The 15,188-nt window shown below is 39.5% G+C and overlaps 1 protein-coding gene across 2 annotated transcripts in view; it reads right to left on the bottom strand.

Moving 5' to 3' along the window:
- Positions 1-200: 200 nt before the first annotated feature.
- TOP2A (DNA topoisomerase II alpha) overlaps positions 201-15,188 on the bottom strand; it is a 29,458-nt gene continuing 14,470 nt past the window's right edge. Inside the window, exons 20-35 of one of the 2 annotated variants that reach the window (XR_010153227.1) lie at positions 14,588-14,736; positions 12,528-12,759; positions 12,207-12,341; positions 11,887-12,087; positions 11,550-11,745; positions 10,712-10,803; positions 10,445-10,609; positions 10,230-10,313; positions 7,961-8,143; positions 7,128-7,218; positions 4,253-4,405; positions 3,881-4,008; positions 3,734-3,777; positions 3,172-3,306; positions 1,635-1,834; positions 201-1,317 (exon numbers count right to left, since the gene is read on the bottom strand). Coding sequence is in view for 1 of the 2 variants with exons in the window: in XM_016931845.4 (XP_016787334.1) it covers positions 1,189-1,317; positions 1,635-1,834; positions 3,172-3,306; positions 3,734-3,777; positions 3,885-4,008; positions 4,253-4,405; positions 7,128-7,218; positions 7,961-8,143; positions 10,230-10,313; positions 10,445-10,609; positions 10,712-10,803; positions 11,550-11,745; positions 11,887-12,087; positions 12,207-12,341; positions 12,528-12,759; positions 14,588-14,736 (2,313 nt within the window). In the remaining variant the exon portion in view is untranslated. The remainder of the gene's footprint in view (positions 1,318-1,634; positions 1,835-3,171; positions 3,307-3,733; positions 3,778-3,880; positions 4,009-4,252; positions 4,406-7,127; positions 7,219-7,960; positions 8,144-10,229; positions 10,314-10,444; positions 10,610-10,711; positions 10,804-11,549; positions 11,746-11,886; positions 12,088-12,206; positions 12,342-12,527; positions 12,760-14,587; positions 14,737-15,188) is intronic. The other variant, XM_016931845.4, reaches the window with a different exon arrangement.

The following is a 15,188-nucleotide window of genomic DNA, read 5'->3' as shown; positions in this document are numbered from 1 at the left end:
AGTCCTCATGTATAAAATCTCAATAAAGAGCCTTTGGCCTTAATTAGGTCATAATGCCTATCTCTTGGACTTATCACCTTAGCCAGAGGCTGTAAGGTCTGTCACAATATGATTGGAATGCTTCTGAAAGGGAAGTGAAGACTATATTTTAGAATAAGGAAAAGGGTATAGTGTGTGTTTTAAAAGAGGCATTCTATGGGTTGCAATGTTTAGAACATTTTATTAAAGTACAAAATTGTTGGAATTTAGCTAATAGAAAAACATAGTAAATATTTACAAAAACGTTGATAATATTACTCAAGTCACACACATATAACAATGTAGACAGGTCCTAACAAAGTTTACAAATTGAAATTATGGAGATTTCCCAGAATGAATCTAATAGCTGATTGCTGAGCATGGTTATCAATATAACATTTAAGATCTTGGATCAAATGTTGTCCCCGAGTCTTCTGCAATCCTTAGAAATTGGTTTCTCTCTTTGGGAGATTCAGACTCAGAGGCAGCCAGAGGGGACAGGTCAAGAGCTGAAATAATCACATAACTAGTCTAATTTTCTTCATTCTATTGACTGTGTCAAGTTATAGACACAGCCAAAGTGTTTTTCTTCGGCCTCTGATGATTTGAGAAGATGAAGAACATGAGCAATTTCTCATTGCTTAAAGAAAAACTTGGCACATAAGAGGCTGAGTGTAGTAGAGTGTCTGTACTAGAACCATAAAGTTCTATCTGATGGTAAATTATGTATAAAACTAAGATAAAACAGATAATTATGCTCTATCTCATATTTACTGAAAGTAGAAAAGGAGGAAGAGTGACACTTTTAAATCAAACTGCTCTAGTTTTAGCTTAGTGGATGGTTAATAAACACACTGCTTTACGCTGAAGTGACCAGATAGCTATTTCTACAGTTCAGAAGAACTTAAAAATCAGGTTTTAAAGACAAAAGAAAGCAGACTCAAAACACAGACAAAGCAGAGAAGAAAACAATGCCCATGAGATGGTCACTATTTAGACAGTATTATAAAAAGCTAAAGAACACTTGGGCTTTACTTCACTTTGATGGTCTTGTACTAAAAACACCTTCCCCAAACTAAATTCAGAGGGGAGGAAGTTAAGAGCTTCAGGTAACTTTAAAACCAGTCTTGGGCTTGGTAAGATAATTACTTAAAATAATCACCTCACATTTTAAAACAGATCATCTTCATCTGACTCTTCCAGGTACTTTATAGGTTTCTTTGCCCGTACAGATTTTGCCCGAGGAGCCACAGCTGAGTCAAAGTCCATATGGAAGTCATCACTCTCCCCCTTGGATTTCTAAAAGAGAAAAGCCCAGGTAACTTGCACATTGTAAATCTGACAACATAATTGTAATGTAAAAAAATGTATCAAGACACTATATTCAAGGAGTTTTCTATTTTCTACCAAGTAATAAGAAGCAGATCTAAGGCCAACTCTTCCATTGCCCAAATAAGTGGCATATTTAACTTTGTTAAAACTAAATATGTACAGTAAAAGCTAACAGATTATGAGAGTTAATTTTCTTAAAGATATGCCAAATTTTTAAGAGCAATGGCTTAGTTACGTGTTTCAGAACATCTACAGCAAAAGGACTGACTAGGATCAACACTCACCTTGCTTGTGACTGCTTTCGAAACAATTTTCTCAAAATTAGAGTCAGAATCATCAGAAGTGGATGGCTTCCTTTTGCGGCGATTCTTGGTTTTGGCAGGATCAGGCTTCTGAGAGACACCAGAATTCAAAGCTGGATCCCTTTTAGTTCCTTTTGGGGCAGCCCTTTTTTTGGCACCGGTAGTGGAGGTGGAAGACTGACCTGCAATTCAATACAGGCATTTGTCACAGCTGCTCTTTTTTTGAGATGGGGTCTCACTCTATCGTCCAGGCTGGAGTGCAGTGGCGTTATCTCGGCTCACTGCAACCTCTGCCTCCTGGGTTCAAGCGATTCTCCTGCCTCAGCCTCCTGAGTAGCTGGGATTACAGGCGTGTGCCACCACACCCGGCTAATTTTTTGTATTTTTAGTAGAGATGGGATTCCACCATGTTGGTCAAGCTGGTCTCAAACTCCTGACCTCAGGTGATCCACTCGCCTCGGCCTCCCAAAGTGCTGGGATTACAGGCATGAGCAACCGCGCCTGACCTAGTCACAGCCACTCTTAGATGAATTGTTCTCATTGCGAACTTTCTTCAGCAATGTGATGACTGTATATTTAACATAGGAAAAGACAATCTAAGAGAGGTGAAAACAGAGAATCAAAGTATTCTTAAACATTCTATTTTTTTTTTTTTTTTTGAGACAGCATCTTGCTCTATCTCGCCCAGGCTGGAGTGCAGTGGCACGATCTCGGCTCACTGTAGCCTCTGCCTCCTGGGTTCAAGTGATTCTCCTGTTTCAGCCTCCCGAGTAGCTGACTACAGGCATGTGCCACCACACCTGGCTAATTTTGTATTTTTAGTAGAGATGAGGTTTCACTATGTTGGCTAGGCTAGTCTCGAACTCCTGACCTCAGGTGATCCACCCACCTTGGCCTCCCAAAGTGCTGGGATTACAGGCATGAGCCACTGCACCCAGCCTTAAACTTAATTCAATTTCAAGAATACGTTTTACGTTAAACATTGCAATTGCTTATAAATCCTATCCTTGTCATAGAAATGAACTAGATGAAGCCTGGTACTGAGAGAAACTCACTGATTTTAAACATTTGGACTACCTTATTTTTGGAGACAGGGTCTTGCTCTCTCACTCAGGCTGGAGTGCAGTGGCTTGATCATAGCTCACTGCAGCCTTGAACTCCTGGCCTCAAGCAATCCTCTTGTTTTAGCCTCCCAAAGTGCTGGGATTACAGGCATGAGCCACTCTGCCTGGCTTTTGTTTTGTTTTTTGACTAGTCAAGTGCAGTAGTGAGAAGGAGGGAAAAGAGTAGAACAAGGAGTTTGATCTGTAACTGAACAATCAATAGAGATAACTTACTGTTTTGGAACAGCCTTGACTACTAATTTTGATTATAAAGATCGAAAAGAAATTGCTTCCAATTGGAAAACATTTAATCTGTAATATCAATAGTGAGTTTTGGCAATAAAAAAATTGAAATTGACACGTGGAAACCAGTTAGGTAATTGCAACATTAACCCATCTCAAAGATTTAGGCTTACTTTTTGCTGCTGTCTTCTTCACTGTCACATTCTTTTTAGGAACTGGGTTTGTAATTTCAGTTTCATCTGGGAAATGTGTAGCAGGAGGGCTTGAAGACAGTGGTACACTGTCCTTAGCATCATTAGCTTCAAGGTCTATTATTTCAAATGGAAAGGAAAATAGTACATTTAAGCAACACATGAAAATCCATTTTCTGCTTTGTCCCTGGTATGAATTCCTATTTAAACACAAAATATGTGACTTTTCTGGAATATTTAAAACATACTCTTAAAACTTTGTTCTAATTTCTGAATTTTTTATCAGCAAGAACAGTTTTTATTTTTTGTATCTCTAGCAACTAGCAAAGTACCTGGCAAGCACTATGATTACTTTTAGTATACTGAATGCAGTACCTATTTACATGTGAAACTAAACCCAGTGAACAGTATCAACATAATGTTAATAAGAACTCAAATTTATTTCCAAAGGAAGTACTTGGATAATGTAGCCAGGATTAGAACCCAGTTGGATCTGAGTGTCCCAGTAAGGCAGATGTCTCACTACTTTTACTTAAATACATACCTGACACGACACTTTTCTGTGGTTTCAGTTCTTTGTTACTAAGTCTAGAATTAAAAAAAAAATATCCTGACAACCAATTCTAAATGTGTCAAGCAAAAAAGAATATATTAGAAACAATCATGACAAAACCCGTATTAGATAAGATACTTGCTTTGGGGAAGTTTTGGTCTTAGGTGGACTAGCATCTGATGGGACAAAATCTTCATCATCAGTTTTTTCATCAAAATCTGAGAAATCTTCATCTGAATCCAAATCCATTGTGAATTTGGTTTTTGCTAGTAAAAAAAACCATATACAAAAAAATCAAAGAGGGTAGTAGGAGAAACAATTCATAGGCTGACATAACATTTCATGAATATTTTAGTTTTTAAATCTCCTGAAAGATGCTTCAGTGTTTCAAAGCTTTAACATAATTTACTGCTCTATTAAGACACAGTAATTTCTGGGGCAAAGTACCCTGAAGTATATTGGCCATTCCACTCTTACAGTTTATCTATAATGTTCTTTAGTTTTCCTTACTTGCTGCTCTCCGTGGCTCTGTTTCTCGTGGAGGGACATCAAAATTACTTTCGTCACTGCTCCTATCTGATTCTGAATCAGACCAGGGATTTCTCTTCTTTCCTTTTTTGATTGGCTTAAATGGCAATGTAGTTTGTTTCTTTGTCTTTGTACCTAGAGGGGAGATAGAAATTAATCACCTTTATATATTAGACCCACTTTTCTCCATCTATCATCCATCCATCCTTCAAATTTATTAACTCCTGTGATAATTCTGAGAATACAATCGTGAAAAGAGACAGATATGGTCTCTGTTTTTGTGGTGCATATAGCTTGGTCACTTAATCTCATAAATAAATGTGGCCGGGCACAGTGGCTCATGCCTGTAATCCCAGCACTTAGGGAGGCTGGGGCGGGAGGATTACTTGAGCCCAGGGGTTTGAGATCAGCTGGGGTAAGATATAAGACCCTGTCTTGGCTGGGTGCGGTGGCTCACACCTGTAATCTCAGCACTTTGGGAGGGTGAGGTAGGCGGATCGCTTGAGCTCAGGAGCTAAAGACCAGCCTGGACAACATGGCAAAACCCCATCTCTACAAAAAATACAGAAATTAATGGGCATGGTGGAGTGCGCCTGTGGTTCCAGCCACTAGGGAGGCGGAGGCAGAGGCAGGAGGATTGTTTGAGCCTGGGAGGTCGAGGCTGCAGTGGGCTGTGATCATGCCACTATACTCCAGCCTGGGAGACAGAGTGAAATCTTGTCTCAAAAAAAGAAAAAAAAAGAAAAAAGGACTGTCTCTACAAAATACAAAAAACTTTTAGAAATTAGCTAGTCATGGGGCGAGTGCCTATAGTCCCAGCTACTTGGGAGGCTGAGATAGAAGGATTGCTTGAGCCAGGATTTCAAGACCAGCCTGGGCAAGAGTGAAATCCTGTCTCAAAAAAAGTAGATACTCAAGGACATATATAGCTCAATCAGTGGAATAGAATTGAGACTCCATACATAAACCTTAACATTTATAGTCAATTGATTTTTGACAAGGGTGAAGACAAACATTGTAGAAAGAAGTCTTTTTAACATATGGTACTGAAATAATTGGATATCTACCTGCAAAGAATCAGGTTGGACACCTTCCTTACACCATATACAAAAACTAATTCAAAGTGGATCACAGACCTAAATGTAAGAGCTAAAACTATAAAATGCTTAGAAGAAAACACAGAGGTCTACCTTCACGGGCTTAGTAAAATGGGAGGCCGAGGTGGGCAGATCGCTTGAGGTCAGGAGTTTGAGACCATCCTGGCCAACATGGTGAAACCCTGTTTCTACTAAAAATACAAAAATTAGTTGGGCATGGTGGTGCGTGCCTGTAATCCCAGCTACTCGGGAGGCTGAGGCAGGAGAATTGCCTGAACCTAGCAGGCGGAGGTTGCAGTGAGCCAAGATCTCACTACTACTGCATACTGCATGCCAGCCTGGGCGACAGAGCGAAACTCTGCCTCAAAAAAAAAAAAAAAGAATGAAGTACTAATATATGGGCTGCCACATGGGTTACCCTTGAAAATATGTTAAGTAAAGAAGTCAGCTCCAAAAGACCACATATTATATGATTTAATTTATAGGAAATGCCCCAAATAGGAAAATCTAGAGACAGTAGATTTTTTAGTGGTCGCCCAGTGGAGAGGAGTTGGTGGCAAATGGCAAATGATTGTTAATGAGTTCAGTTTTCTTGGGGGGCAATAAATTGTATTAAAACTGTTTGTCTATACTAAAACCACTGAATGGCATACTTTATTTTTATTTTTGAGTTGGAGTCTTGCTCTGTCACCCAGGCTGGAGTGCAATGGCACAGTCTTGGCTCTCTGCAACCTCTGCCTCCTGGGTTCAAGCAATACTCGTGCCTCAGCCTCTCGAGTAGCTGGGACTACAGGCACGCACCACCACACTCAACTAATTTTTGTATTTTTAGTAGAGATGGGGTTTCACCATGTTGGCCAGGCTGGTCTTGAACTCCTGACCTCAAGTGATCCGCCAGCCTCAGCCTCCCAAAGTGCTGGGATTACAGGCATAAGCCATGGCGCCCAGCCAAATGGTATATGTTAAATGGGCAAATTTGGCATGTGAATATCTCAATAAAGATGTTTCAAAAAAAGTAGACAGTAAAGGCATTATCAAATGATTAATAGAATTATTAATTCTATTTAGTTCATTGAGTGGACATTATTTATATCCGAAGCATGATGTTGAACTCTAGAGATACTACAAACATGACTAATATGTGGTCACTTTTCTTAAGAAACTTTGTATACTAGAACCTCGTAAGTGGCTAGAAAATGAAATCTAATAAACTGGGTATTTTCTTAGATCCCAATTAAGGAATTCAAATTAACAAACTACTTCATTACAAAATATTTTCTATAATGAATCAAATCCCAAGGACGATATTAAAGAGGTCCAGGCCGGGGGCAGTGGCTCACGCCTGTAATCCCAGCACTTTGGGAGGCCAAGGCGGGCAAATCACAAGGTCAGGAGTTTGAGACCAGCCTGACTAACATGGTGAAACCCCGTCTCTACTAAAAATACAAAAAGCAGCCAGGCGTGGTGGCATGCACCTATAATCCCAGCTACTCAGGAAGCTGAGGCAGGAGAATCGCTTGAACCCAGGAGGTGAAGGTTGCAGTGAGCCGAGATTGTGCTATTGCACTCCAGCCTGGGCAACAAGAGTGAAACTGTCTCAAAAAAAAAAAAAAAAAGAGGTCCAAGTAGAATTGAGATACAGTCCTCTTTCACGTTTCTCAATTCAACAAAAAGGTTTTGAACATCTATGTGGAATGTACTAGGTAACGAACACAATTTAATCTTCACTTTATACCATTTTTCTAAAAATGTTGTAATACCTGGTTCTCTTTTCTGTTTCTTTTCTAATCTTTGTTTTAGGCCTTCTAGTTCCACACCATCTTCTTGAGGGCTTCCTTCAGTATTTTCATTCTAAAAGATAGCAAAGTTAGGGTTGGATATAGAATAAATTCTGAACTATGGGATTAGAGATTTTATACATTTTTGGCTGGGAGCGGTGGCTCACGCCTGTAATCCCAGCACTTTGGGAGGCCGTGGTGGGCAGATCTCTTGAGGTCAGGAGTTCGAGACCAGCCTGGCCAAGATGGTGAAACCCCATCTCTACTAAAAATACAAAAATTAGCTGGGTGTGGTGATGTGCCCCCAACTACTTGGGAGGCTGAGGCACGAGAATCGCTTGAATACGGGAGGCGGAGGTTGCTGTGAGCTGAGATCCTGCCATTGCACTCCAGCCTGGGTAACACAGCGAGACTCCATCTCAACAACAACAACAAAAAAATTTTATACATTTTTTTTTCAATTTTAAGTGGACATATGCATCAATATTTTATGCATAATATTTTTAAGAGTATTACCTCTTTTTTTTTTTGAGATGGAGTTTTGCTCTGTTGGCCAGGCTGGAGTGCAGTGGTGTGACCTTGGCTCACTGCAACCTCTGCCTCCCGGGTTCAAGCGATTCTTCTGCCTCAGTCTCCCGAGTAGCTGGGATTACAGGCGCCTGCCACCATGCCCGCCTAATTTTTTTAATTTTTAGTAGAGACAGGGTTTCAACCATGTTGGGAGGCTGGTCTTGAACCACTGACCTCAAGTGATCCACCCACCTTGGCCCCCAAAGTGCTGGGATTATAGGTGTGAGCCACCACAAGAGTATTACCTTAATTTTCTTTTTATTTTTCTTTTCTGCCTCTGCTTTCATTTCTATGGTTATTCGTGGAATGACTCTTTGACCACGTGGAGAAGGCAAAACTTCAGCCATTTGTGTTTTTTTCCCCTTGGCCTTCCCCCCTTTCCCAGGAAGTCCGACTTGTTCATCTTGTTTTTCCTTGGCTTCAACAGCCTACAGAAGGGATATAAGAAAGCAAGTTTAAATGTTAACAAAAACATTACAATATCTAAACACCCAACAGTTAAACTGATTTCATTTTGTTACATCTTAAAAACTAGTGATAAATTGCTCCATAACCTAGTATACTATCAACAACAGTGAAGATGTAATTAAAACACACCTTGAAAAGGAAGGTGTGGAGACAGAAGGACTGGGTTTTATTCCTGATTCTACCACTTAACCTTTTTGAGGAAAACAAGGGAGAAACTAAAAATAAAACATGTATATACATATATATTTGTAAACTCACATACAAAATATGAAAGGAAGTGATGCACACTTATTCAACCGACTGATTACAATGAGCTAGGCATCTATACTGAAGTGCAGTAATACAAATTTGCATGTTAAATTTAAGAAATAAAGCTTTTGGTGGTTTTTTTTTTTTTTTTTTTTTTTTAAGAGACACCCAGGCTGAGTACAGTGGTACATGATCATAGTTCACTGCAGCCTTGAACTCCTGGTCTCAAGTGATCCTCCCACCTTGGCCTCCGGAATAGCTGAGACTATAGGCCCACACCACCATGCCTGGCTATTTAAAAAAAACATTTTGTAGAGATGAGGTCTTACTACGTTACCCAAGCTGGTTTTGAACTCCTAATCTCAAGTGATCCTCCTGCCTCAGCCTCCCAAAGCACATTGGGATTACAGGTGTGAGCCACAGTGTTGGCCTTTTTTCTTATGTTAAAATAATGTTGAGAAACAAATGTTATTAGGAAGATTTAAGTAACAAATAACCTTCTGAAACCATCTGGATAGCCCTGCTTTCTCCTTTTTTTTTTTTTTAGATGGAGTCTTGCTCTGTCACCCAGGCTGGAGTACAGTGGCGCGATCTCGGCTCACTGCAACTTCTGCCTTCTGGGTTCAAGCAATTTTCATGCCTCAACCTCCTGAGTAGCTGGGATTACAGGCGGATGCCACCACACCCAACTAATTTTTGTATTTTTAGTAGAGACAGGGTTTCACCATGTTGTCCAGGCTGGTCTCGAACTCCTGACCTCAAGTGATCTGCCCACCTCAGCCTCCCAGAGTGCTGGGATTACAGGCATGAGCCACCATGCCCTGTGGCTTTGTCCTTTTAAGTTGACTTGGGGGACTGGGTTGGTGGTCTTCTTCCACATTTAAGCTCTTTTTATCTTCTCAGTCCTAATATGTTCTTCCCTTTATCAAAAATCAACTCCTGCTCTTTTCTTTTTTTGTCCAAAAATGTCTGAATGTCTGGGCAGTCTCCTGGTATCATTTACTGTATTCTAAATAGTACTTTTTTTTTTTTTTTTTTTGAGACGGAGTTCCACTCTTGTTGCCCAGGCTGGAGTGCAATGGTGCGATCTTAGCTCACAGCAACATCCGCCTCCCGAGTTCAAGTGATTCTCCTGCCTCAGCCTCCCAAGTAGCTGGGATTACAGGCATGTGCCACTACGCCTGGCTAATTTTGCAATTTTAGTAGAGACAGGGTTTCTCCATGTTGGTCAGGCTGGTCTCGAACTCCCAACCTCAGGTGATCTGCCTGCTTCAGCCTCCCAAAGTGCTGGGATTGTAGGTGTGAGCCACCGCACCCGGCCTTGTATTCTAAGTAGTATTTAATAATCTGTCCCTTTTTTTTTTTTTTTTTGAGATGGAGTCTTGCTGTGTTGCCTAGGCTGGAGTGCAGTAGTGTGATCTCGGTTCACTGCAACCTCTGCCTCTCGGTTCAAGCAATTCTCCCGCCTCAGCCTCCTGAGTAACTGGTATGCACCATCATGCCTGGCTAATTTTTGTGTTTTTAGTAGAAATGGGGTTTCACCATGTTGGCCAGGCTGGTCTTGAACCCCTGACCTCAAGTGATCCACCCAACTCAGCCTTCCAAAATGCTGGGATTACCAGCGTGAGCCACTGCACCTGGCCAATAATCTGTTCTTTTATACGCTATTTGGAATTTATCCTTATGCCTCTTATTTTCTTTTTATTGCCAATTGTGAACTATCTTGACAAAGGTATACTGCTAGAATATATTATTTCATTAATAAAAATTCTAACATGGGCATTATAAACTACATACCTCCAATTCTTCAATAAATGTAGCCAAGTCTTCTTTCCACAAATCTGATGGACTCTTTCTTTTTAATGTGTCCAGCTCTTGTTCCTTCATAAGATAATTACAAAATTGAGTTAATATATGTATACAAGCAGCATTTTCATGCAACACACAATTTTACTTTTACCATTAGAATAGAACAAAACTAAGCAGCATGTACCATCCTACTATCAACTCACTTTTTCATTTCTTAGCCTGCAGAGTTCATCTTTCTTTTCCTTGGTTAAATACCAAAGGGGCATATCAAGAAGATAGTTGAAGGTTGGTCCAGAATCTGTTACGGAGTCACTCTTTTCAGTTTCCTTTTCGTTGTCACTCTCTTCATTTTCTTCTTCATCTGGAACCTAAAGGATTAATTAAAATCTAGCTTTATTAGAAAATGTGAAACATAAACATTGTACAATACATAGTCTTTAACAATATAGAAAAGTGCCACCCAAGATTACCTTTTGCTGGGCTTCTTTCCAGGCCTTCACAGGATCCGAATCATATCCCCTCTGAATCAGAACTTTAATTAATTCTTTCTTAGGCTTATTTTCTATTTTTAAAAAAGTAAACAGAGATAATGATTTTGAATAATATTTTAGGAAGGGGATAAGGTTTTACACAAGTCAAAAGTTTAAAACTGGAAATTAAACTGTCTTTGTGCTAGCATAAATTTGTATATCCCGGTATACAGGCAAGTCTCCCTAAACCATTGACAAATATAAATTACCACAAGGGGGCAGTCAAATCATATATGAGGCATGATCAAATCATTTTTTTTTGGAGACAGGGTCTCTCTCACTCTTGTGTCCAGGCTGGAGTGCAGTGGCACTACCTAGGCTCACTGCAGCCTTGACCTCCCCAGCTCAAGTGCTGAGATTACAGGCATGCGCCACCACACCCAGACAGTATAAGCCATTTGTAATCTTCCTGCCTTTTTTTTTTTTACCATCAGATTTATTATCTCTTCTCTGTCTCTTTTATTTTCTGTTCCTGTAGACATGATTAGTGTATCTATTCTCTTGGTCAATCAGTTTATGCAAGGTCTTCTAGCTCTCTATTCTCCTCATGTCTAATTGTCAACTAAATCTTGATTTCTCAAGATGCTCAGTCAAGGAAACATCATCTCTTTCAAACTATAAATACCTAATCAGATATTTTAAAGAAATGCGTGTATAAGTGACCAGGTGAATTAAATGGATTTTGCCTCTTTCTCCACCATTACTCTCACCAAAAATGTTTAAAGAAAGTTTGGCATAACTAGAGTTTTAGTAAGCAGTTATTATTCCCAAAACATACCAATGATTATTTTGCCATCTATTTTCTCTAAGATAAAGCGAGCCTGATTATTCAGTTTAGCAGATTCAGCACCAAGCATTCCTAGGAGCCATTCTTTTCTTAATCCATAATATTTAAGTCTGAGTTCAAAAAAGTCTCTTAGAATATCCAACACCGTGTCATATTTCTTTAAACAGCCTACGTGGTCAAAAAGCACCTGAAAAAGGAAAACAAGATTAGAGCCAAGAATAGACAAATTGGCTAAACTTTATAAAGGTAGACTAAGATATACTTTTAAAGTTGATATTAATCTTTAATATAAATTGAAACGTGTACATCTCACAAAACAAATACATACCATAGAGTTGCATGTGAGACTAGTTTGGAGTTTGAAGACTTTGTGTAGTCCAACTCTCTCTGCCTCTGCCAGTTTTTCTTCAGTCATCTTCACAACAAATTTCACAGTGGTATCTGTATGGTATTCCCTATAGTCTGTTATGAGAGGAGGTGTCTTCTCGGTGCCATTCAACATGGGTTCTAGAACTTGTTCTTTGTATGTCTAAAGAAAGAAATAATCCTGAAGTTTCTAAAATATAGGCTTCTGAATAGTCAACAGCAATAGTACAAAAGGTGTTTCTTTTGATCACAAACCTAAAAAAGAAATCCATAATTATTTACCTGGGTCCATGTTCTGATGGGAAGCTCTGAGATTTCAATGGTTGTAGAATTAAGAATAGCTACTTCACCACTAATCACATATTGATTTGGAGCCAGTTCTTCAATAGTACCCTTGAAGTTCTTGTAACTTGGAAGCTAAATTGGCATTTAAAAAAACAGTATGTTTTCTAAATGTGATACTAGACGGAAATCACAACAGCGTTTAACAATAAATCTAAATTATGAAATTAAATTTTATGTTTGCATCATCTTTAATCATACAATCTATTCAACTGAAACCCAAGGAAAAGTTCAGGCTCTTAACACACACAGAATACTTACCATTGGCAATGGTTCTTCTCCATCCATCAAACGCCTGATGTTATTTACAATTTCACGCACATCAAAGTTGGGGATTTTGCAGGACCACCCAGTACCGATTCCTTCAGCACCATTTATCAGCACCATGGGAATAATAGGAATGTACCATTCAGGCTCAACACGCTGGTTGTCATCATATAAAAACTTCAACGTGTGATCATCTTTTGGTGGAAATAACAATCGAGCCAAAGAGCTAAAGAAAAGAAACAAAGAATGTTATTTTACAAAAATACTGAATTTGACACTTAACTTTTATGGAAAGGACATGTGTTATACATGAAAATTATCTTGGTTTTACTTGCTGACTAATATACATTTAACAATATTTATTGAGCACTTGCTATGTGTCACGCACATGGACATAAAGTCTCAATCCTCAAGGAGCTCACAGTCCAGTAGAGGTTTGCAATTAACACATATTTTGTTAGGTGGTGGGATAAACAAGAGAAGAAAAAGTAGGAAAGTGACTGAAGAGGTGCTAAGGAAAGTTAAGCCGTTTCTGATAGGAAAACATTTGAGCAGAGAAAAGACACTGAGGGCGCCAGGTGCAGTAACTCGCGCCTGTAATCCCAGCACTTTGGGAGGCTGAGGGAGGCAGATCACCTGAGGTCAGGAGTTCAAGACCAGCCTGGCCAACATGGTGAAACCTCATCTCTACTAAAAATATAAAATTAGCTGAGCATGGTGGCGTGTACCTGTAATCCCAGCAACACGGGAGGCTGAGGCAGGAGAATCACTTGAACCCAGGAGGCAGAGGTTGCAATGAGCCGAAATTGCGCCACTGCACTCCAGCCTGGGCAAAAAGAGCAAAACTCCATCTCAAAAGAAGAAAAAAACACAAAAAACAAACTGAGGGACTGAGCCATGTGGATATCTAGAGAAAGAGTGTTGCAGGCAAAGGAACCAGTAAGTAAAAGGCCCTGAAGAGGAAATGTGCTCGGTATATTTGAGTATAGGCCAAGGACAGTGTGGCTGGAGAGGAGATGGTATGAGAAGGAATCAAAAGACATGGAAGGTGGGGACACGGATCACATAATGTCTGGTTAGCTAAAATAGGTCTTTAGATTTTACTCTGAGCAGTTGAAGGTTCTGAATCAGAGTGACTTATTTTTTAAAAAATAATTGGCTGCTTTAAGAAAAGATGATATATTATGTTACAATAGTTTAGATGAGATGGGGGTGGCTTAGTATTTTTCCAGTGCAGATCCTATAGAATTGGCTGAGGAACTGGATGTTAAGTATCAAGCAAAGGAGTCAAGGGTGACAAGGTTTTTAGCCTGAGCAATTAGAAGGATGGCACAGCATTCCATTTACCGAGACAGGAAAACTAAGGATTTGGTTTTAGACTTATGTTTGAGATACTTAACTAGATATCCAAGTGGGAAATGTTAAGAGGGCAGTCAGACATAAAAGTTGGGAGTTCAGGGGAGAGACCAAGACTGGAGATTTAAAGGTATAGAACGGATGAATGGGAGATCATTTGGGAATTGAGTGTAGGCATTGGAAAGAGATCTGATGAAGGAGCCCTGGAATGGGCCAGTATTTAGAGGTTGGGGAGGTGAGAAGGACCCAGCAGAGAAAGCTAATAAGGTAGAAAACCAGAAGAGTCCACAGTCATAGAGGCCAAATAAAGAGTTTCAAGAAGGATGGAGCAATTAGTAACTGTTTGAATGCCACTGAAAGGGTGACTGGGATGACAGCTGAAAATTGACCATTCATAATATACTTTCCATAGGCTTGTAAAGGAGTAAAATTTCAATTGTGATATTTAGGAAGAATCAAAGTCTCCTTTACTCAGTCCCAAGCTCTACACATCAGGATTTCTCAACCTTAGCATAATTGACATGTTGCACTGGATAATTGTTATGGGGGGGCTTTCCTGTATAAGCCTCACCCCTGGCCTCTGCCACTAGATGCCAGTATCTTCTGATTAACTGAGTTTTTGTATTTTTGGTGAACTAAATCTTACATTGTTTCAAAACTGGAAATGGCAAGTCACTAGAAAGTGAAAGCATACCTACCTGAGCATTGTAAAGATGTATCGTGGACTAGCAGAATCCTTGCCACCATGTAGCCTGGTACCAAACTGACCAATGGGCTGCAAGAGGTTTAGATTATTGCTACCCACAAAATTCTGAGCCAAATTGATAATGGTCATCATTAGTGACATCTGTGGGGAAAAAAAGATTCATTAAGCTGAGGCTTTTACTAATACAAATACATTATTATGACTTAACCTCACTATAATCCTGTAACATTTTGTGAGGTTTAGTTGTTTAGTGACTTTCCTCAGATTAATAGATGGCAGAAATAGTACTTGAACCTACAACTTCTGGCTCCAAGTTTAGGGCTGCCGTCCAACAATTTCTATTAAATCCCACTCAACTTTGAAGGCATAGTTCTTCTCCTTATCCTCAGCAAAATGAAATATTTCCTCCTTTGTGTTACAATGCTGTGTTCATTTCTATTCTAGCATGTATCACTTTATTCTATAGCTGTGTGTGTACTGGCCCTCTGGCTAAATTGTTATTATATCTTGGGGATAAGGAACATATTTTTATTTATTTTTGTATACCTGGTACATGGTAGGCATTCAACAAATGTTCGTTTGGTGAAAATTTA

The sequence above is a fragment of the Pan troglodytes genome, chromosome 19, assembly GCF_028858775.2.
Source record: "Pan troglodytes isolate AG18354 chromosome 19, NHGRI_mPanTro3-v2.0_pri, whole genome shotgun sequence".
NCBI lineage: Eukaryota > Metazoa > Chordata > Mammalia > Primates > Hominidae > Pan > Pan troglodytes.
Note: the sequence above shows the minus strand (reverse complement) of the source record. Positions and strands in the feature narration are given on the sequence as shown.